Genomic DNA, 21860 nt, shown 5'->3' on the forward strand with positions numbered 1-21860 from the left:
GTTTTCTATATACTTTTCTGTACATTGCTCCATTCATTTTAGTTTTTATTATAAATGTACCCAATGATGAGAAATATCCAGATAACATAATGCTGCAACAATCCTTCTTGACAGTAGTTATAGTGTTCTTTGGAAGGATGTGTCATGTTGGATATATTTTTTTACTTTAATTATATACATTTCTATTTTACAATTATAAAATAAAACTGGTAAAAGGGTGGATTATTATTTAATCTTTTTTTAAGTGCATGAATCTGCAACAAAAAAGACAAAATGTAGAAAATAAAGTTGAAGGGGCACAGACTTTCTATGGGCACTCTATTAATATGTGTATGCATATAGTGTAGTGGACTACAATACAAAATCCCAATTACAAAATATATTTCATATCATTAATGAAAATGTTACAATATCTTATACTTTATTAATAAATCAAAAGGATGTCAAAAGGATGTTCCCTGAGAATTAAAATCATTAGGTCAACAGACCAAAACTATACTACCTAAGTGCAATATCAGAATACACATGAATTTGATAAAGGGTCCATCTTCATTGGCATATACATCAGGTTTTCTGCAAGGAAAATTAAGAGACAAAAAAAGGTACAAAACATTTCAAAGTTAGAAGTGTAATGATTTTGTACACATAATGGAATAATATATTTGTTACATATGTATACTGTATATATATATATATATATACAGGTGCTGGTCATAAAATGTGAATATCATCAAAAGGTTGATTTATTTCAGAAATTCCATTCAAAAAGTGAAACTTGTATATTATATTCATTCAATACACACAGACTGATATATTTCAAATGTTTATTTCTTTGTGATGATTATAACTGACAACTAATGAAAATCCCAAATTCAGTATCTCTGAAAATTAGAATATTACTTAAGACCAATACAAAAAAAGGATTTTTAAAGAAAGGATTTTTAAAGAATGTTGGCCAACTAAAAAGTATGAACATGAAAAGTATGAGCATGTACAGCACTCAATACTAAGTTTGGGCTCCTTTTGCCTGAATTACTGCAGCAATGCGGTGTGGCATGGAGTTGATCAGTCTGTGGCACTGCTCAGGTGTTATGAGAGCCCAGGTTGCTCTGATAATGGCCTTCAGCTCTTCTGCATTGTTGGGTCTGGCGTATCGCATCTTCCTCTTCACAATACCCCATAGTTTTTCTATAGGGTTAAGGTCAGGCGAGTTTGCTTGCCAATTAAGAACAGGGATACCATGGTCCTTAAACCAGGTACTGGTAGCTTTGGCACTGTGTGCTGGTGCCAACATCTGTTGGAAAATGAAATCTGCATCTCCATAAAGTTGGTCAGCAGCAGGAAGCATAAAGTGCTCTAAAACTTCCTGGTAGACGGCTGCGTTGACTTTGGACCTCAGAAAACACAGTGGACCAACACCAGCAGATGACAAGGGTAACCCCAAACCATCACTAACTGTGGACACTTTACACTGGACTTCAAGCAATGTGGATTCTGTGCCTCTCCTCTCCTCCTCCAGACTCTGGGACCTTGATTTCCAAAGGAAATGCAAAATATTCAGAGAACATAACTCAGCAGCAGTCCAGTCCTTTTTGTCTTTAGCCCAGGCGAGATGCTTCTGACGCTGTGTCTTGTTCAAGAGTGGCTTGACACAAGGAATGCGACAGCTGAAACCCATGTCTTGCATACGTCTGTGCGTGGTGGTTCTTGAAGCACTGACTCCAGCTGCAGTCCAATCTTTGTGAATCTCCCCCACATTTTTGAATGGGTTTTGTTTCACAAACCTCTCCAGGGTGCGGTTATCCCTATTGCTTGTTCACTTTTTTCTACCACATCTTTTCCTTCCGTTCGCCTCTCTATTAATGTGCTTGGACACAGAGCTCTGTGAACAGCCAGCCTCTTTAGCAATGACCTTTTGTGTCTTGCCCTCCTTGTGCAAGGTGTCAATGGTCGTCTTTTGGACAGCTGTCAAGTCAGCAGTCTTCCCAATGATTGTCTAGCCTACAGAACTAGACTGAGAGACCATTTAAAGGCCTTTGCAGGTGTTTTGAGTTAATTAGCTGATTAGAGTGTGGCACCAGGTGTCTTCAATATTGAACATTTTCACAATATTCAAATTTTCTGAGATACTGAATTTGGGGTTTTCGTTAGTTGTCAGTTATAATCATCACAATTAAAAGAAATTCACACTTGAAATATATCAGTCTGGGTGGAATGAATGTATACATTATACAAGTTTCACTTTTTGAATGGAATTACTGAAATAAATCAACTTTTTGAAGATATTCTAATTTTATGACCAGCACCTGTATATATATATATATATATATACACAGAGAGAGAGAGACAGAGAGAGAGAGCTCTGGAAAAAATTATAAAACCACTGTACCTTTTTCTTTCCTTTCCAAAAAAGTTGAAAAGGAAAGTTTTGAGTGAGGAACAGAAGCATTCAATTTGCAGTGGTCTCTTAATTTCAACTTTCTGTCCCTCACTCAAAACCTTCCTTTTCAAATTTTTTGGAAAGGAAAGAAAAAGGTGTAGTGGTGTCGCAATTTTTTCCAGGAGCTATAATATATATATATCTCCAAAAAAGATATATATAACAAATAACTCACCTTCGGTTATCATTACTTACATGCATTTGTTCATATATCCAGGGGAGGAAGTGTGTGACATTGCTGTAGATTCCTGGTTTGTCCTTCAAAGCACAACCTTCACCCCAGCTAGTGACTCCTACCAGCCACCATACTGAACCCTCCTTGGACACCATTGGTCCCCCACTATCTCCCTGCAAGGCACAGAAGCACAGACATTGGATAAGATGTATATCCATCTTAACAGTGGGATTATTTTGGTCTGTGGACTACAGATGTTCCTGTATTGCTTAGCTGGTAAGGCATGACACTACAAACACCATTGTGGGTTTGATTCCTATGATATATTAAGAGTATTTGTTGAATTATGTAATCGCAACAGCAGATCCTGCCTTTGCTTGATCCTGCCTTTGCTTTTTCTTTGGATTGATCGATACAAGTAATTCTTGGAATATTCAGGGGTGTGGACGTTTACTGCCTGTATTCAGTGGAGAGTGAAATGCTCATCTAACCTTGTTAATACAGTGGGGAGAACAAGTATTTGATACACTGCCGATTGTTCAGGTTATCCTACATTGAAAGCATGTAGAGGTCTGTAATTTTTATCATAGGTACACTTCAACTGTGAGAAATGGAATCTAAAATCCAGAAAATCACATTGTATGATTTCTAAATCATTAATTTGCATTTTATTGCATGACATGCACCTGTTTGAACTTGTTACCTGTATAAAAGACACCTGTCCACACACTCAATCAAACAGACTCCACAATGGCCAAGACCAGAGAGCTGTGTAAGGACATCAGGAATAAAATTGTAGACCAGCACAAGGCTGGGATGGGCTACAGGACAATAGGCAAGCAGCTTGGTGAGAAGGCAACAACTGTTGGCGCAATTTTTTGAAAAAGTTTTAGATGACGGTCAATCTCCCTTGGTCTGGGACTCCATGCAAGATCTCAACTCGTGGGGCATTAATGAACAATATTGAGTTGCCTGTATATGGGAGTTAGAGTGAAAAAGCAACCAAAACATTTAAAACAAATGTCAAAGTTATCCTATGTGCTATAATACATGTAAGCTATCATATATTTAATATTTAGTGTACACTTGAAAATGGGACATTTTTCTGACTGATAATCCCAGCGGCTACTGAGTTCTAAAGACTACATCTTGCTGAATGTGTATTGGAGTGGTACGAGCAGTGACATAAGAAGTTAGGTTCAGGTCCAAAACAGAATAAGATGTGTTTTTTGTTGTAGTTGGGAAGCAACTAAAAACATCTTGAATAACAATTCTACCATCACTAGCACTTCTTGAAAAGAGAGAGCCATGATATTTAACAAGTAAACAAAATTGTCAGTGAGTTTATATGCCTTCCAGCTCTTTGGTCAGTCCGAAGCGTTGCATGCGAATATATTTTGCCTAACAGCAAGAGTAACTTCTTGCAAATGTGAAATGAAAATCGTATTTACATTTTATTTTTATGATATTTTAAGGAATTTACAAAAACGGATGTAGTCTAAATCAGCTCTAGTAAAGTGACTTACATGTAAACCCTGTAAAATTTACTTTCCTATGCAAATATATGCACTGTTGGGACCTTACAACATAGATTTTAGGCCAGTCTCAAATGCCTGGCAGATGGTTGATTATGGTTCCAGTTTAACACATTCTGCCTATGAAGCAGATTAATCAATCACCCTGTTCCTGGTAAATCAATCACCCCATTTCCCAGGTTCATTTCATCACCAACCATTAATTATTTTGTCTAGGACTTCCTGGAAAAAATATGTTGCCTTAAACCTCTGGAATTACACAACACACCATGCATATTCCTTAATCCACATACAGTGGGGAGAACAAATATTTGATACAATGCCGATTTTGCAGATTTTCCTACATACAAACAGTGTAGAGGTCTGTAATTTTTATCATTGGTACACTTCAACTGTGAGAGACGGAATAAAAAAAAAATCCAGAAAATCACATTGTATTATTTTTAAATAATACATTTTCATTTTATTGCACGACATAAGTATTTGATCACCTACCAACCAGTAAGAATTCCGTCTCTCACAGACCTGTTAGTTTTTCTTTAAGAAGCTGAGTACAACCCCAAGAACACCATCCCAACCGTGAAGCATGGAGGTAGAAACATCAGGAGTGGCTCCGTAAGAAGCAACTCAAGGTCCTGGAGTGGCCTAGCCAGTCTCCAGACCTGAACCCAATAGAAAATCTTTGGCGGTAGCTGAAATACCATATTGCCCAGTGACCGCCCCGAAACCTGAAGGATCTGGAGAAGGTCTGTATGGAAGAGTTGGCCAAAATCCCTGCTGCAGTGAGTGTAAACCTGGTCAAGAACTACAGGAAACGTATGATCTCTTTAATTGTAAACAAAGGTTTCTGTACCAAATATTAAGTTCTGCTTTTCTGATGTATCAAATACTTATGTCATGCAATAAAATGCTAATTAATTACTTAAAAATCATACAATGTGATTTTCTGGATTTTTATTTTAGATTCCGTCACTCACAGTTGAAGAGTACCTATGATAAAAACGACAGACTTCTACATGCTTTGTAAGTGGGAAAACCTGCGAAATCGGCAGTGTATCAAATACTTGTTCTCCCCACTGTATATACATTTTCAGACAACTCAGATTATTTGGATGTGGTCCCAGACTCTCTCCATCTTCCCAAGGAAGTCAGAGTAAAGAAATCTGGGTAATTAGAAAATATTTTACAGACTACTCTCAAACCCAGTTGTCCTGAGATAACGTAGAACTGCAAGCACCTCAGACGAATGGGGACACGTCTTGCAATTTTAAATTGTGCAGTACTCAATTACTAAGATAGTAATGATTTCTTAAACTACTAGCTGTCAACTGGACCCTGTTCCAACTAAACTGTGCCAGGGCCATCAGTGTTGTCCATAAAACATTGCTCTACATCATCTGGATGTGCATCATAAATTAATTAAAGAAACAATCAATGACTACAATGACATATCTATGGCTGAGGTAATAATGGGAAAATGGATAATGTCTTCTGATGGTACAGACATCATCCACAACTTTTTAGAAGGCATTTAGGAATCTGTTTGATCTTAGCATGTGCCTCGAAAATCTGTGTGCTAAAACGTCACTGATGTCAAACGCTAGAGCAACTCAGATTTATATAGTGCAGGGATGGCGCAAATCAGTCTTAGTAGTTAATAAAAAGATGCCCCCTACAGCTATTCCATCCAACGGATAAAGTTAAAGAGAAGGTATATCAGCACATCCTAAGCATTACAGGACTTCACAAATCACAAACTAACAATTCATTTTTAACTCTGAAAATAGTTCCCCAATGAAATTAGCATTACCTAATGAAACAACAACTTCACAACCTTTCAAAGGATGAGTTAATTTCTTATCACTGATCTACTTTGTCATAAAACACAAAAACACATGTTGGACTGCTGCATCCAGTACACATATACTGTTGCAGCATGCACACATGAAAAACACCACAATACTACAAAAACAATATGAAGCATACAGCAGTAAGCGCAGCACCTGTGGTCCTGTGTGTGAATCTGACCTGACAAGAGTCCACTCCTCCAGCCAGTCTACCAGCACAGATCATGGAGGTGGTGACAAGTCCATCATACACCAACGGTGCATTACATGTCTTTCTGCTGTACATGGTGACCTGGGCTTGACGCAGGTTCTCCTCCGCTGACCCTGGAGTCATAGATATTCTGATCAATCACAAGGCTTCACTTATATTAAAAGTTTTTGCTTGATTAAATGTTTTTAGTAATTACAGCATCATTTGGCACACAATTTGTCTTGAGTGCCTTACCTCCTGTCCTAGTGGAGCCCCAACCAGAGATCCATGCTTCTCGCTCTAGAGTCAGATTCAGACCAAAATTGGGCAGACACACTGGTCTCACCGCATCTGCAGCATAGCATGAGAGTTGGCTCTCAGAACATGCAGAATAACAAACTGTTGCGCAACAGGTTTTAAATGTATATTCCAGATTTCCAAAAACTCAATATATCTAGTGGGAGACTCAGTGGAATTATGTAAATGGAGAAAGTTAACAGCTTAGTGTGTATACTTTTTAGCATTCATTCAGGCAAATTATAGGTAAAAATCTACTTTTTGTGAGAGTAGATTTAATTGTGAGAATGCACATCATAATCTACTTTTTCCAAAACCCCATAGTAACTTTCTATTGGACGATGCATTTCAAATGTCTGACATTGACAAGGGACTTACCTGACATAGTGAGAGGTGGGTTGAGTTTCATAAGAGCAATGTCATTGTCGTAAGTCCGCTTGTCATAGTTTTTATGAGAGATTATGCGTCCTACTGAATTCCCACGGGCAAAAGTCATCTGGGTCAAGGTCAGGTAGCCAGCATACACTCTCCAGTCATTGGGAGATGAAAACCTAACATACATAATGAAACAAGTCAATAAGTCATGAGGTGATGATCCCTGCTTTTTTCTTTGCAGAGATCTGTAACCAAAAAATGTTCACCGTCTAGTGTTGTGTTATTGATGCTTTTCAAAAGATTGATGTTTTGAATTTCATTATGAGGAGTACCATCCTCCTCTGTCTCATTTCAAGAGGCTCCTCCGAGAGGAACTATTATGTTTGATCATTTAAAATGTATGCTTTAGAAACAAATGACTAGTAAAATATAATCAGTATGTATGCCCACTTACAGGAAAATGTGTAACTTCAAACAGTTGAAATTGTGTAGAAAGCAATTAAAATGATTTATTTCATGGCACCGGATAAAAGAGTTAAGTAATTAAAATAGTCTATGTACTAATTAGATGTGGAAGGCCTCTTCCTCTCTGAACGCATACTGAACGTTATACAGTTCAGTAAAAAGTAATTTGTGTTATTTTAGATTGTCTGTATTTTTGCTTTTTTTGAGAGTGAAAAAGTAACACAAGACGTATGTACTTATATATTTGTGATCAGGTGGTAATTCACTGCACTGTAAACAAGTCACTTATTTGAAGTATCAGTCAACTTACACTTCTACACAGTGTGCAGCGGTGATGATCCACTCAGGACTGATAATGGAGCCTCCACACAAGTGCTGACCTCCGGAGTGCAGACTAACCTGCCATGGCCATGCCCCACTCACTGCAATGCCCCCCCCAACAATTCGGCTCTTAGGGGCAGCTACACTGACACCACAGTCTGGAAGCAACACAAACACACACAGAGAAAGGTTACAAAACCCAACACAACATACTCATTTTGTAGAATAACTGTATACAGAATTGCATGGCCAGCAGGCTATAAATCTTTAAAAATAAAGTACGATTTTCACGTTGGAAGAGCCTAATGACCGAAGAACTAAGTCGTTTTTTTGTCTCTCCATTGAACAGTTCAAGAGATACATTTGCAGGGTTACTGAATGTAAATTACATAGTTGTGACGCTGTGTAAAATGGAAATAAAAACACAATGCCAAGATGTGCAAATAAGTGAAACCCTATATTCAATAGAAAATAGTACAAAGACCACATATCAAATGTAGAAACTAAAAATAAATATTGTTCCATGAAAAACATGAATTTGATGCCAGCAACACGTTTCAGAAAAGCTGGGAGAGGGGCAACAAAAGACAGGAAAACATTAATTTACTTTCACTGTAATTTCAAAAGACGTTGACATTTTCATTGCTTCTTTTAAAATTAAAATGAACCACCTGCTGTCAGTTGATTGCACCTGCTGAATCCACTATCTAAATATGTCTAAATGTATTTAGTGTCATTTAATGTTTATTTATTCATTTACATATTATGTTTATTTGTTCATTTTTATAGCTTTCTTTTTACAGTATTTACAATGGATAAAATGTCTACAGAAACATATTAAAAATTTGGCATGTAATGGCTAAAATCAAGACAAAGCAAGTATGAACTTTTTCCACATTTATTGGGATCTTGTAACCAACAATATTTCATTGAAAATCAAATTAATTAGTTGGTTAATGACATTTTTGCATTAGTGCAATGTCGTTTGTGTTCAGATTTAGCCCAAAACATGGAAAACCAGCTGATCCTGAAGGTTTCTTGGTTGCATACTGAAGAGCCATAGTCCATGAGCAGCAAAAAACCCCAGAAAAGGAACCAGGCAATCCTAGTTCAGCCGGCCCGCAATTAAAAGTGATAAATGCCATTCCCTCACTGGATTTCAACCCGGGTCTGAGGCTGTGTCTTTAATCAATATGCCATGAAGCTATATGTTTGCCCAATGTCGGTATAGCATCTCGACATTAGATCATTTTATCATGCATTAACATCACAGCAAGTTTGAATATTTAGCTAGACACCATTAAGCATTGTTTTAAACTGACTAACGTTTCTTATTAAGTTTACCTCCCACCCAAATAGCATCTATGAACTGTATAGCTTTTGCCACTGGCCGTTTTAACAGCTTATTAGCCATTAATAGGCTTACTAGTATCTACTAACTTACTTGGAATAATAAGAATTGAGGATTTGCTAGCAAGACTGAAGATTACACTGCCAAAGCTATTTCATTTCTTGGCCCAAAATAACTATCAATATAGGTGACGATAACAGACTTTTTTGTCAAGTGAAAAAATGAGAGAATCATGGAAACCCCTACTCTTTACTGCCCAAAGGGTTTTGACAAATAGAAATAGTTGCAATATTATCGTAAACAGTTTTATTTTAGGCTTACCATAACGTAGCTTCTGAAGGTTGTAGCCAGCAACGTTTTTGTCTATCCAGAACAAATCCTAATGCATAATTAGTTTTGACTGTGACGAGATTCGAACGGGACGAGATTCGTTATAGGACCTATTGCTTGCAGGGCCGCATCTCTAACCACTACGCTATTTAACAAGGGGTAGCCAGTCTGTCAGTAAGAGACATTCACTCTTCTTGGCCGGCTCCACTTACGCGTCCGGCAAAAAGTACGTGGTGGAACATCTAACAAATTAGGTTAACTGGCAACAGGTCAATAACACATATGGGTATAAAAAGAGATAGGGAGGAGTTCACCACTCCACTGAAAAGTCTGCGCAAGCAGCATAAAAGAGTTTCGGGATCTCATCCTCTATCATACATAATATCATTAAAATAGTCAGAGAATCATAATTTGTGGTCTGACAAATCAAAATGAGAAAATTATTTTTGGGAATCATGGATGCTGCGCCCTCCGGGCTAAAGAGCAATGGGACCATCAGGGTTTTTCCTGGCTCAGAATTGTCCTTTGGGGGGTGACTACAAACAACAGTAAGCATGATCGGTCCCAATACAGTAAAGGCAATGAGTTACCTTATGATAGAAATATATGAATTTTCTTGTTATTTCTGACCATTTGAAAAACAAAAATGTCTATCATGCTTGAATAAATGAAACCCCATAACCAAACTGGTTAAAAAATAGGGGAGTGAGTTTGAGGGACAGGGATGTGGGGTTGGGAGAGGGGAGTGAGTTTGAGGGACAGGGGTGTGGGGTTGGGAGAGGCAATCAGCCGCAGAGGTCCTGTCCTGCTTCAGAGCATCCCACCCTCTTTCTATTAACTAAATACAATGGATATAAAGTCTACACACCCCTGTTAAAAGCCAGGTTTTTGTAATGTAAAAGAATGAGACAAAGATAAATCATGTCAGAACTTCTTCCACCTTTAATATGACCTATAATGTGAATTCAATCAAAAAACAAACTGAAATCTTCGAGGGGAAAAAAGAAAAAATAAAAACCTTACAATAACCTTGTTGCATTAGGCCACGAGGTTCTCCCGTGAGTTACCACATATCTCTCAGGCCCTGTGCAATCATCTCTGACGTGTGATCGACTGGAAAATATGCCGCATCTGTTGCGCAGATTCCATTTATCGTCAATGTAGTGCAAAGTAGGGCTCAAGCATAGGTCCATCGTTCTACTTCACCAGAAATCAACTGTGGCTGCAAGCACTGAACAGACTTCAGTTTAGCAGCTACTTTACGACATGTTTTGTACATGTTGGGCAGTGCAGTTTAGGAAAAATATGGTTTCGATGGCACAGAGTATCTTCTGTCGAGAGTTTTAAGGAGGTGTTTAAACCCACAGCGCTCCATTGTAGCTATGGGAGCCATATCCTTTGCAATGCAGTAACAAATGGCTTCCGTTTCTTTCTATCTTCTTGAATCCTTTTCATAATGTGTAGCATTTGGAAATGCTTGTGTTATCGACACCTGCTTTATGGAGGCACTTGTTGATGGGCGCTTGTCAGTCTGTCTTTTTTTTATCCATGCGCTGTTCATATTCGTTAACGTGATTGTGCTCCAGGTGTGGAAACAGTTTGGTGGTATTACCTTTGTTCGCTGAACCAAAATGTGTCCAAACGACGGACAGTGCGTTTTTCTTTGGTATAAGTTGCTCAGTTGACCGGGCATTTGAATGATCCTCCATGTTGCTTCCATGCCGGTGACTGGACAGGGCGGAGTCACATGACTACACAAAATATTTTTTAAGGGGAAAGTATTACAGTAACTGGAAAAACAGAAATAACCAACATGGGAAAAGGACATCGGTTGGAGGATCTCACTAGCTTTCGGTTTATTTTCTGCTTGTTCAACAGTTTTTTGATAAATTGCTATTAAAAACATTTGGAGAGGATTTGAAATGCTATGTTTTTTCAATTCTTATCATTTTGGCGCTGGGCATATTGTAACCAGGCTTTTTTGTGGCATTGGCGCAGTAAAGGCTTCTTTCTGCCAACTCGACCACGCAGATAATTTTTGTTCAAATATCGTCGTATTGTGCTCCCTGAAACCACCACACCATCTTTTTCCAGAGCAGCTAACAAACTCATTGCCTATATATACACAGACACTAATTGCAATTTTAAAAACCACATGTCTGGGAAATTCACCTTTAATTGCCATTTTCACCTGTGTGTGTGTGTCACCTTTTGTGTCTGTAACAAGGCCAAACATTAAAGGATATGTAAACTTTTTTCTCAGTGCCATTTAGGTGATTTCTGTTATCATTACGATTTAAAAAGGAGCCAAACAACTATGTGATAATAAATAGCTTCATATGATCAGTCATATTTTCAAAATCAATGCCATAATTTCACAATTTCTGCAAGGGTATGCAAACGTATAAGCACAACTGTATATACATTTTGCATATGCTGCCATCCAGACAACGCCTCGCATACTTCAGCAAGACAAAATGCCCACATTCTGCACATATAACAACAGCAAGGCTCCGTAGTGAAAGAGTCCAGGTGCTAAACTGGCCTGCCTGCAGTCCAGACCTGGCCCCTATGGAAAACATTTATGAAAACAAAACAATTACGAAAACAAAAAATATAGCAAAGGAGACCCTGAACTGTTGAGCAGTTAAAATCCTATATCGAGCAAGAATGGGAAAACATTTCACTTTCAAAACTACAGCAATTGGTCTCCTCATTTTCCAAACACTTATACAGTGTTGTTAAAAACAGAGGTGATGCAAGGCAGTAAAACATGCCCATGTCCCAAATTGTTTGAAACATGTAGCTGTCCCAAATTTAAAATGGGCATACATTTTTCCAAAAACAGTTAACATCCCGTTGGTTTAACATTTAAAACGTTGTCTTTATGCGATTTTCAATTAAATATAAGGATTAAATGATTTGCATATCAATGCATTCTGATTTTAGTAGCATTTTACCCAGCATCCCAACACTTTTGGAAATGGAGTTGTATTTATATTCACACCCCTACAGTATAAGCATTTTGGGTTGGGATGTTCAAAATATGTAAAAAAATATATATAAAAAAAAAAGAAATTGGTTTGGTCTCTAGTTTGAACAGATCTAGATCTGACTAGACATTTTTTTGTCAAATGTATTCTGTCATAGTTCATACACTAATAAGTATATTTGGATTGTCTAAACATGTAAAAAAAAAAAAGAAGCTGGTTTGGTCTCTGTAGCTTTTACAGTTCAAGAGATACTGTTTTAGGGCTTATTAATACTAATTATGAAAATGTATGCCAATGATTAACACTGTGGGAGGAGTAGCATGCCGCTGACAGAGAAGATTGCACTAAATAGAAATTTGTACTCATGTAGTAAACTCATTGCTTGGCATATTTCTATTCCTTCTTTAATCTTTGAAGTCTGGAACCTATAACAGATTTGTATACATTTATACTGAAACTGCCCACTGCTGAAGCAGTTCTGAATGGAACAGTGGGCAAAGATTCCTCCCAGTTGATTTAAGTTCAATACAGATTCTGCGAAAGTTGATAAACAATCGAAAGTAGGAGTACATATTTCTTCCACCAAATATATTTGTTAAATGATTTCAAAGTGTAATTATTCAGGGTTAATTGTTAAATTAGGTTACATTAATCAGTCAGGGGTGTTGAAATTAGGAGTATCCATGCAGTATGTCAAAATCTGCACACATGTATTTTCAAGGTGGGCAATTATAGTACTTCCCCACAGCCATGTACAGTATATCATCCCTATGTACATTTTCTTTGAATTATTTAAAATGTGTTCCCCTGCCTGTTTCTATAAGCTCTGTTCTAACCTGAAGGTCAGCTGTGTCTGTATGGAGAATGAATTAGTGTAAGAGTAAAGTAATGGCTTACCAATACACTTCAGGGAGACCGCTTGTGTTGAGCAGTAGGCACTGCAGGAAAAAGTTATTAATTTAACAATTATTTGACGGTTTGAGAACCAATTCTTATTTTTTAAATGACAATCTGTCCAAGACAATACACAGAACAACATAAAATAGTAAGGAAGTCTACAACACCCTTATTGAACATATTGAGCATTTGTTTATAAAGGCTGAAATCTTTATCAACCAACCTGGATTTTGCAATTTTATCCCAGCAGGTTTTGCAGCAAAATATGTTGATATTTGGAGCTACTCTGTGTCCCCTGTATACTTACCAGAACTCCTGTCCCCGCTAAAGAAAAGTATGTCCATTTCATTAAGCTGTTGCCAGCATGGTTGACAGTAGTAACATATTGTATGAGTGATTAGTAATGTTGGCTTTGCACCAAACATATCTTTTGGAATTAACCTCGGTCTCAAAAGACCATAACACAATTTCTCCACATGATTCTGGGAGACTTAATGTGTCTTTAGGCAAAATATATTGGACGTTCTTTTTGAGAAAAATTGCTTATTTCTTGCCATTCTACTCCACAGGTCAGACTTGGTTGTAATATGCAGGAAGTGTCCATTTCTTGAAATTCTGCAGCCCATTTAAGGTTGCCATTAGCTTCTTGGTAGCCTCCATGATCAGACTGATATCTTGGCCTTTGCAATATCCTGGTTATTGTGCTCCATGATAAATATAGTGGAAAAAGTGGAAAAATATTTGAATGCCTTAGCTCAGAAATCTCTTTGTTGATCTGTACTAGTGATGATAAATTATTAAAATAAATAATTGTGATTAATCGCATAAACGATTGTAGTTAATTGCGATTAATTGTAATATTAAATGTGTTCAAACTTGATCCTAAATTTAAAAAAATCTGTTTATAAAGCAGTGCATTATGTTAAATGAATTGTTTTATTGTAAACTATGGACATTGCTTGATTTTAAATTAAACAAGTGCAGGAGCTGTCTTGTTCCAAGTTGGTCCATTAGAACAGGGTATGTCATGGCTCTTAATGTCTCCCCTCAAATTATAACAATGACTGGCAGATTCTATTGGTATCCCATGTAAATCTAAATAGAATGTTGCAGGTGTAGGATCCAATAGTTGGCGAGTAAACACGATTCACAACATGAATGTGTAGGCTTCTCTACATTGTTATATTGAAACCGGCTATATCAAGTGCTAAATAAAGTTCAAGCACACAGTTACAAAGTCCATTGCAACAATGGCATTAACCAAATAATCCATATGATTTTCAATTAAATAAGGTTGGTTACAATAAAGAGCGTAATAAAAGTTAAAATGTTCAGACTTGCTCTGTCTCGATTTCAGCCATTGCATAAGCTGAAATTATAATAAGTGTTTGTAGACATATTATCCAATGTAAATACTGTAAAAGGAAAGCTATACAAATAAACATATTATGCAAATGAATAAATAAACATTAAATTACACTAAATACATTTAGACATATTTAGATAGTGGATCCATTTTAAAAGAAGCAATTAAAATGTCAACGTCTTTTGAAATTAAAGGGAAAGTGAATTAATGTTATCCTCACCTGCTAGTTAGCTGTTCCTGTAGGCTGAATTTGATGTCAAAGTTAGACAGCTTCATATAGCCCTTAGAAGCCAAAGAGCCTGGGTGTATTTGTGAAGACCAAACATAGGACTGACTTGAAAACAGAAAGAATACTAGCCAATAAGAATTCAGGATTCCAACCACACAGTATATAATACAGAATATAGTGCATGTGTGAAAGTGATCACAGTTATCCTCTATGCCAAGTGTGATCCTATTTCTCATGGAAGCCTACCGGCTGTATCCAATCTGCTGACAGACGGCCCTGCCAAAGTTGTCATTCCAGCCATCAGCACACACTGGCTTCCACATCTGACTGTCTGATGAGTAACTCTGCAGAACAGAATTCAATCCATAGAGGCGAACTAGGCAGAAAAAATAATTGAGATTGGAAATATAAACAAAAGTGTATACCATCATGAATGGTACCGGTCAAACATGGAACCGTTCAAAACCATGGAATGTTGTGAGCATTTATTTATTTATTTTCATCTAGGTTTACCCTGACTGATATCTTTTTTTTTTGTTTCATGAGGTTATTTGTGCTCAATTCTGAAAGAAATATGGATGACTATTTCATTGCTCGGGATAAGAGTGCCTGCTAAATTATGTCAAATACTTATTTCTCTCTCCTCTCTCCATGTGCTTGCTCATGTCTCTCTTCTCAACATAAATATATTGCAATTCTATTACATTTGAAACCTCAAAATACAACTAGTTGCCCAACTGTTTTAGACTTTTCTTGTACAAACCCAATTCCAAAAAAGTTGGGACACTGTACAATTGTGAATAAAAACAGAATGCAATGATGTGGAAGTTTCAGATTTCTACATTTTATTCAGAATACAACATAGATGACATATCAAATGTTTAAACTGAGAAAATGTATCACTTTAAGGAAAAAGAAGTTGATTTTAAATTTCATGGCATCAACACATCTCAAAAAAATTGGGACAAGGCCATGTTTACCACTGTGTGGCATCCCCTCTTCTTTTTATAACAGACTGCAAACGTCTGGGGACTGAGGAGACAAGTTGCTCAAGTTTATGAATAGGAATGTTGTCCCATTCTTGTATAATACAGGCTTCTAGTTGCTCAACTGTCTTAGGTTTTCTTTGTCGCACATTCCTCTTTATGGTGCGCCAAATGTTTTCTATGGGTGAAAGATCTGGACTGCATGCTGGCCATTTCAGTATCCGGATCCTTATTCTATGCAGCCATGACATTGTAATTGATGCAGTATGTCGTCTGGCATTGTCATGTTGGAAAATGTAAGGTCTTCCCTGAAAGAGACGACGTCTGGATGGGAGCATATGTTGCTCTAGAACTTTGATATAACTGTCAGCATTGATGGTGTCTTTCCAGATGTGTAGGCTGCCCATGCCACACGCACTCATGCAACCCCATACCATCAGAGATGCAGGCTCCTGAACTGAGCGCTGATAACAACTTGGGTTGTCCTTGTCCTCTTAAGTCCGGATAACATGGCATCCCAGTTTTCCAAAATGTTGACAAACAGGCTGCATATGCAAGACAGGATAAACCTTCTGCTTTTGTCAACAATACTCGTCCTTTCAAGGATAAATCCCTCTGCAGCCACTGATTAAACTTTTTCTTTGTCTTATCACTAATCAAATTAAAGTTTACAGAGCATCTCTTCTCCTCATTTTTCATTATAGTAATCCCTAGATAAGTAATCTTATCCTTGATTGGTATGTTGCAAACCTGGGAAGTGTCACATTCTTTAAGGGAAAAAAGTCCACACTTCTTTAGATTTAAGCAGAGTCCAGAAGCTGCAGAAAATAATTATAATTTTTTGATGTAGTATCATCTGCTAGTTGGGTAATGATAACTTTTCTGCAATTCTGCAAATTGAAATTCCTTTTAAAGCACTATTTTTAATATGGGTGGAAAGAAGTTGTGTACATAAAATGAATAGGTAGGGAGAGACAGGGCAGCCCTGCCGGTTGCCTCTTTGCGGCTCAAATCTCAGAGAAGTCAAATTTTTTACTCTGTTCTTGCGCTTTAGCCACCAGTGGCCACAGCTGCATCCTACGCTCTCTGACTGCTGGGGACAGGTCTTCAGCAAAACGTAGCTTGTTGTTTTGAAGGAAGGTGGAATTCTTTGCAGCTTTCCAGACAGCATCACTGTATATACGGGCACCAAACTGTAGAATTATCCCTCGAGGCTTGGTGGCATCTTTCTTTGGTTGGCCAAGACAGTGCACTGAGTCAGTAACATCGGGGAGTTTGGCCTTGTGCTCCGGCAGGATGGACTGACAGATGTGTATAACCTCTTGGCGGACGTTCTGGTCCTTGTTTTCAGCCATACCGTAGAGTCGCAGGTTCCACCGTCGCGAATAGTTTTCCAGCTCAGTTATTCGTTGTTCCAGCAGGCTCGCCTTATTCTCCGCCACGTTGACTCGACCATCAATGTATGTCACTTTACCTTTCACTTCACGGATCTCAGTGCAGGCAAAATCTTCTTTAGCCCCTCAATCTTCATTGTATTGTTGGAAAACATTCTCTCTACACTCTTTTCCAGAGAGTCGATTCTCGTGTTGAAGATAACTGAGATTTTCTGCACAATACCATCGCTGTCTAGATCCAAGGCGCGCTGCGACTTCATTTTCTTTGGTGCAGGAGGTTTGGAGGGAGTTGTGGAGGGAGGTATGGGGAGAGGGGGGAGATCTAGGTCCCAGAGGGAGATCACAGGTGCATCTGCCATGCAGTAGTCGTGTAAGTTGTTCATAAGCGGATTCTACATCGGAACCTGCATGCTGACGCAGTTGTGGTATGCTAGCTAGCGATGTAACTAGCCAAAGTATTTTTTTCCCCCACATGTGTCGTTGATAGGCGAGAATTGTACACGATACGAACTTAATAATAAGTCAACACGATGCACTCATCTCTGCATTGATATGACTCTAACAATCTACTTTAAGCAACTATGTTTCACTAATATGAAAGTCTAAAGGTGAACAGCTCCGAAGCGAATGTGCACTCACACTGCCATCTTGAGCGCCTCTCTGCAAGTCCTAGCTAGCTCTCCTATAGACACCATACACAGCTTCTGTTCGTTGTCATCAAGGTGAGCATGAATTTTAACCTCTACAAGCCTGGTTAAGATAGGTTGCTTCACCTAGCGGCTAATTTACCCTTATGTATGTTATTTCTATATTTTTTGCAATATGTTTTGCTTTATATATTTCTTAATTCTTACTATGTAGATGTTGTGTGCCATGTCACAAGAATGTCATTGTGCAGGATGAATTATTCAATGCATCTGATAAATAAACTTCTGGATTTCCTTTGTTTGTAACTTAAGTATAGGTGTCGACTTCTGCCTGCTCATGGATCTTGAGTTAATTAAATTCCACCCTCTGCATTTGGGACAATACCTCTGCCTCTCCCTAGTTGAATTGTGGTAGAATCAGTGGAGCAACTTCGCCAACGAGACATACAATATTTGTAAAAACATTTTAATACAGAGGATTGTGACCCACGTTTACTTAGAAGAGGACTAAAGGCGAATGCAATTCCATTAAGTTACCCAGTACAACCCATGGATACAAGACAGATTGTAAGTAAGACTTCTGATTGCTATGTTATAATACCGAAAGTGCACACTGTCTCCGGATATTCTGGGCAAGGGTTGGGGATTTACATTTTCACCATCACCCCAAAACTGACTGGTAAACACAGGATGTACCCGTTTATTTGAAATGAGAATTATATTGCAAAAATTAAAACTCTTTTTCGAGGAATACAACATTGTCATGTTTGAGGTAAACAACACCACTTGTATTAGTTTGGAGTGTTTTAGAGTAGTTTTCCGCTTGCAATGCTGCTTTGCGATAGGGTTAGGTCTACGTATGGTTTCCATTCATGAATTTGTAAGATGCTAATAACACTAATTACTGACTGAGACAGAGCTGACTCTGTGCTTGAAGGAGCTACTCTCGGTAAGGGGACTGTCACCGAAATATGATTTTTGGATGAACTATCCCTTTAATATGTAAGGCTATCGCATATGTCCTCTGTTGGTTGTAACAATATATTTTTGTTTATATTTAAAGAACTAAACACGTCTTTGCAACAATCAAGATAAACACAATTCAATTTGGGAATTATAAAACATTTCAGAATGAATACATGAAATAGTCAACCATTGATACAAGAGACTTATGCAGCAAGAGACAATTAAATAAATACAGTATATAAATAGGGAAGACGTGAAATTGCTAAGACAACTAAAAGAACTGGTTAAAAACGAACATTCTAAAATGTTCCTCTTGTAGGCTGTTTCAAAGATCAGGGTCGTAATGACAGAAGGGAGTTTCACAAAACATTTTGCCTCTGACCTTTGAAACAACCATTGCCAAAATATCGAAGGGGTGAACAATTCACTGTAACGGTAATAAAAAACATGATTACAGGTAGACCTACGACACTGTGTCTCATCTTCTCCTCCTGGACAATCACTGACGCCATCACACCACTGAGATGCACTTAGACACATACCTCCCTCCCTACAGGAACTCCCAAAAATACACTGGTAGGATACTGGAGATACAAACACACACAAAAGAAGCTATTAGATAGATGTTACATTTCAAAATGGTAATAGTCATAAATATTATGACAACATTAGCTAGGAACTTAAGTGTAGATAAATGCATATTTGGATACATTTGACTACTTTGGAGCATTTCTTAAAGTTTTTCTGCTTTGGAGCAATGCTTTAAAAATAAGGTCATCGTTATTAATCTGTGGCCTCGGTTGGTCAAGCATTGTATTTAAAAATGCATTCATTTTATTTATTTATGTCAGCAAATCTATCAAGATATGTAGATACTGTATGAGGAGATTGTGTACTGTACATACAGAAATACCAAACCAACACTCCCGTTGCCCCAAGGAGGAGTAACACACTGAGGACTGAGGCCACAATACATTTACATCGACTTTTTTTCATCACTGAAAAAGAGATAAAAACAACACTCAACGTATAAATAAAAACACACCGTCAAACTGAGACCTAGATATACACACATTAGTGGTTCCTTAAAACATCGACATGTAAACATCAAGTGTACCACCACACATAATGACATTGACGTTTGTCGCTCAACTGGAGTTTGTGGCTTCAAGAACTCTCACTCCAAGCCATCTTCAAAGCTTGGCAGCCCTATTTACGTATATACTACCAATATATGGACACTGTTCATCAATGGAAGAATATCAGTAGAAGGGCTAATGTATACCTTTTCGTTCTGGGACTGGTTGTGGTAGTCCATGCGTAACTGTGTGGTGCGTGTTGACGATCTGGGGGGTGTATTGAGGGTAAATAGAGGGGAGAGCATTGGGCAAGGCATTTGGAACAGGTCTTGCAGTTCTCTCCCCCTGTTGAAACCCATAGTTCACATACTGGGCATAGAAAGGACAAGGAGTTTTATTAGCTGCAATAAGGTGACATTTCTAGTGTCTGACATACTGTAGAGGAGTAGTACGGACATATACAGCATAAGTTACCTGGTTACTGTTCATGTCGGCACCACTCAGTGTTCCGGTAACATATGATAAAATCTAAAATAGATTGAAGACATTTGTAGAGCACATTTAAATGTTTTTGCTGTACAGCAATTATTATTATTATTAGCAAATTATTCAGGCAAATGTACAACCTTTTCAGTGGCAGATTTCATGTAGTGTGTTCCAGACTTACCTTGAATTTGTTCAACTGTTGCTTTCAAACACTGATTTGGAGTCCTTCCTCTGTCTCCCTCTAACTGAGTCATTATGCCTACTCCTGGTAATGAACAGCCATGACCACACCTCAGCTTTTGTGTACAGCGTGACCTGAAAGTTGTACCTAAGCTATAATAATCATATGGGTAAATAATACTGTGACTTCCTGGTCTGGCTCTAGACTGCCTCCCAGTGTAAGCCTAGACTTACTTTTCCTTAAGTCTCAGCTACTTTAAGAGATGAACTTAGGTAAAAAATAAAATTTAAATAAAAACATAAATACAACAAGTTTCCTAACAATTGTTCAGAAACTGAGATGGGAAAAGTATTATTCGTCTTTGACATTTAATGATTAGCCAATTTTTTGTCACCACATTTCCCACAGTAAACCATAAACTACACAATCCAAGGTGCATGGTCTAAGAATGAAGTATTGTGTGTCTACTATGAAAATGTAAAGATATTTTTTAACTATGTATTTCCAGTCTTTATAGACGATTTGGGATCTTATTGATTGACAATCCTCTAACAATACAGCTGCCATCTTTGCAAGGTCTGTTGGGAATGGTACTTTACAATCATGCCTAATGCCTTTGACTTCCAGGCATTTGAAGACAGAATGACCTAGGCCATTATTTAGAATTAATGTTAAAACGAATCAACATTTATTGGATTTACTCCTAAAAGAGACCATTTATCTTCTGACAAATGAAAAACAATTGCCCAAAAAACTGTTGTCTAAAACCAGAAGTAGCCATTCACCTCTATGACCATAGATGGACTGGTTATGGCAAAGGATCCCCAAAAACCTACCTACCTGCCAAGTTACCTCTGTCAAAAGCAAACTGAAAATCGCTCAGCATTTCTGTTGCAAACAGTAAATACTGGCCCCTTGCATATTCTTTATTCTTGGCTGTTAATCAATAACCAGGCAAGACTTTATGACGACGTTCTTGTTGGTGTTTGCCCCCAAACAGGCACTTGAGATTCCAAATTGTACTAGAAACTCTGTGAAACAGAAACTCAATGGGCTCAGGACTTTGATACACTGGCTGAGTTAATATTTAGCCTGCCGTATGACTTCCTGGGAAAATGCACGAAAACAAAATGGATTTAATGTGGTTAATTTAAAAGTTAAAAAAAAGTTTTAAAAAGTCCATCATGTCAAAGTGAAAAACAAAATCTGCTAATGTTCAATAAATTACAAATATATAACAGAAAATAATTGATTGCTTAATTAATTAAATAATGAATGTGTTTCACATGATTTCAGGTGAAATACATCTG

General features: G+C 37.7%; 1 protein-coding gene across 3 annotated transcripts; it reads right to left on the reverse strand.

The window, feature by feature from the left end:
* Positions 1-215: 215 nt before the first annotated feature.
* tmprss2 (transmembrane serine protease 2) lies at positions 216-21521 on the reverse strand. 3 transcript variants are annotated; one of them, XM_034293029.1, is made up of 15 exons: positions 21391-21521; positions 20551-20684; positions 20358-20411; positions 20090-20252; positions 19710-19802; positions 19260-19388; positions 15058-15187; positions 14803-14916; positions 13217-13257; positions 7635-7803; positions 6863-7035; positions 6443-6538; positions 6179-6321; positions 2636-2788; positions 216-573 (listed from the first exon to the last, which is right to left on the reverse strand). In XM_034293029.1, exons 3-15 carry the CDS (start codon positions 20370-20372, stop codon positions 565-567), a joined length of 1428 nt encoding a protein of 475 aa, XP_034148920.1. In that variant the 5' UTR covers positions 20373-20411; positions 20551-20684; positions 21391-21521; the 3' UTR covers positions 216-564. The 3 variants fall into 3 exon arrangements, with proteins under 3 accessions (XP_034148920.1, XP_034148921.1, XP_010902688.2); XM_034293030.1 differs by having other exon boundaries at positions 19272-19388; positions 21391-21520; XM_010904386.5 differs by lacking the exons at positions 13217-13257; positions 14803-14916; positions 15058-15187 and having other exon boundaries at positions 21391-21513.
* Between the last annotated feature and the right edge of the window lie 339 nt (positions 21522-21860).

This window comes from Esox lucius, chromosome 7, assembly GCF_011004845.1.
Source record: "Esox lucius isolate fEsoLuc1 chromosome 7, fEsoLuc1.pri, whole genome shotgun sequence".
In the NCBI taxonomy this organism is placed as follows: Eukaryota; Metazoa; Chordata; class Actinopteri; order Esociformes; family Esocidae; genus Esox; species Esox lucius.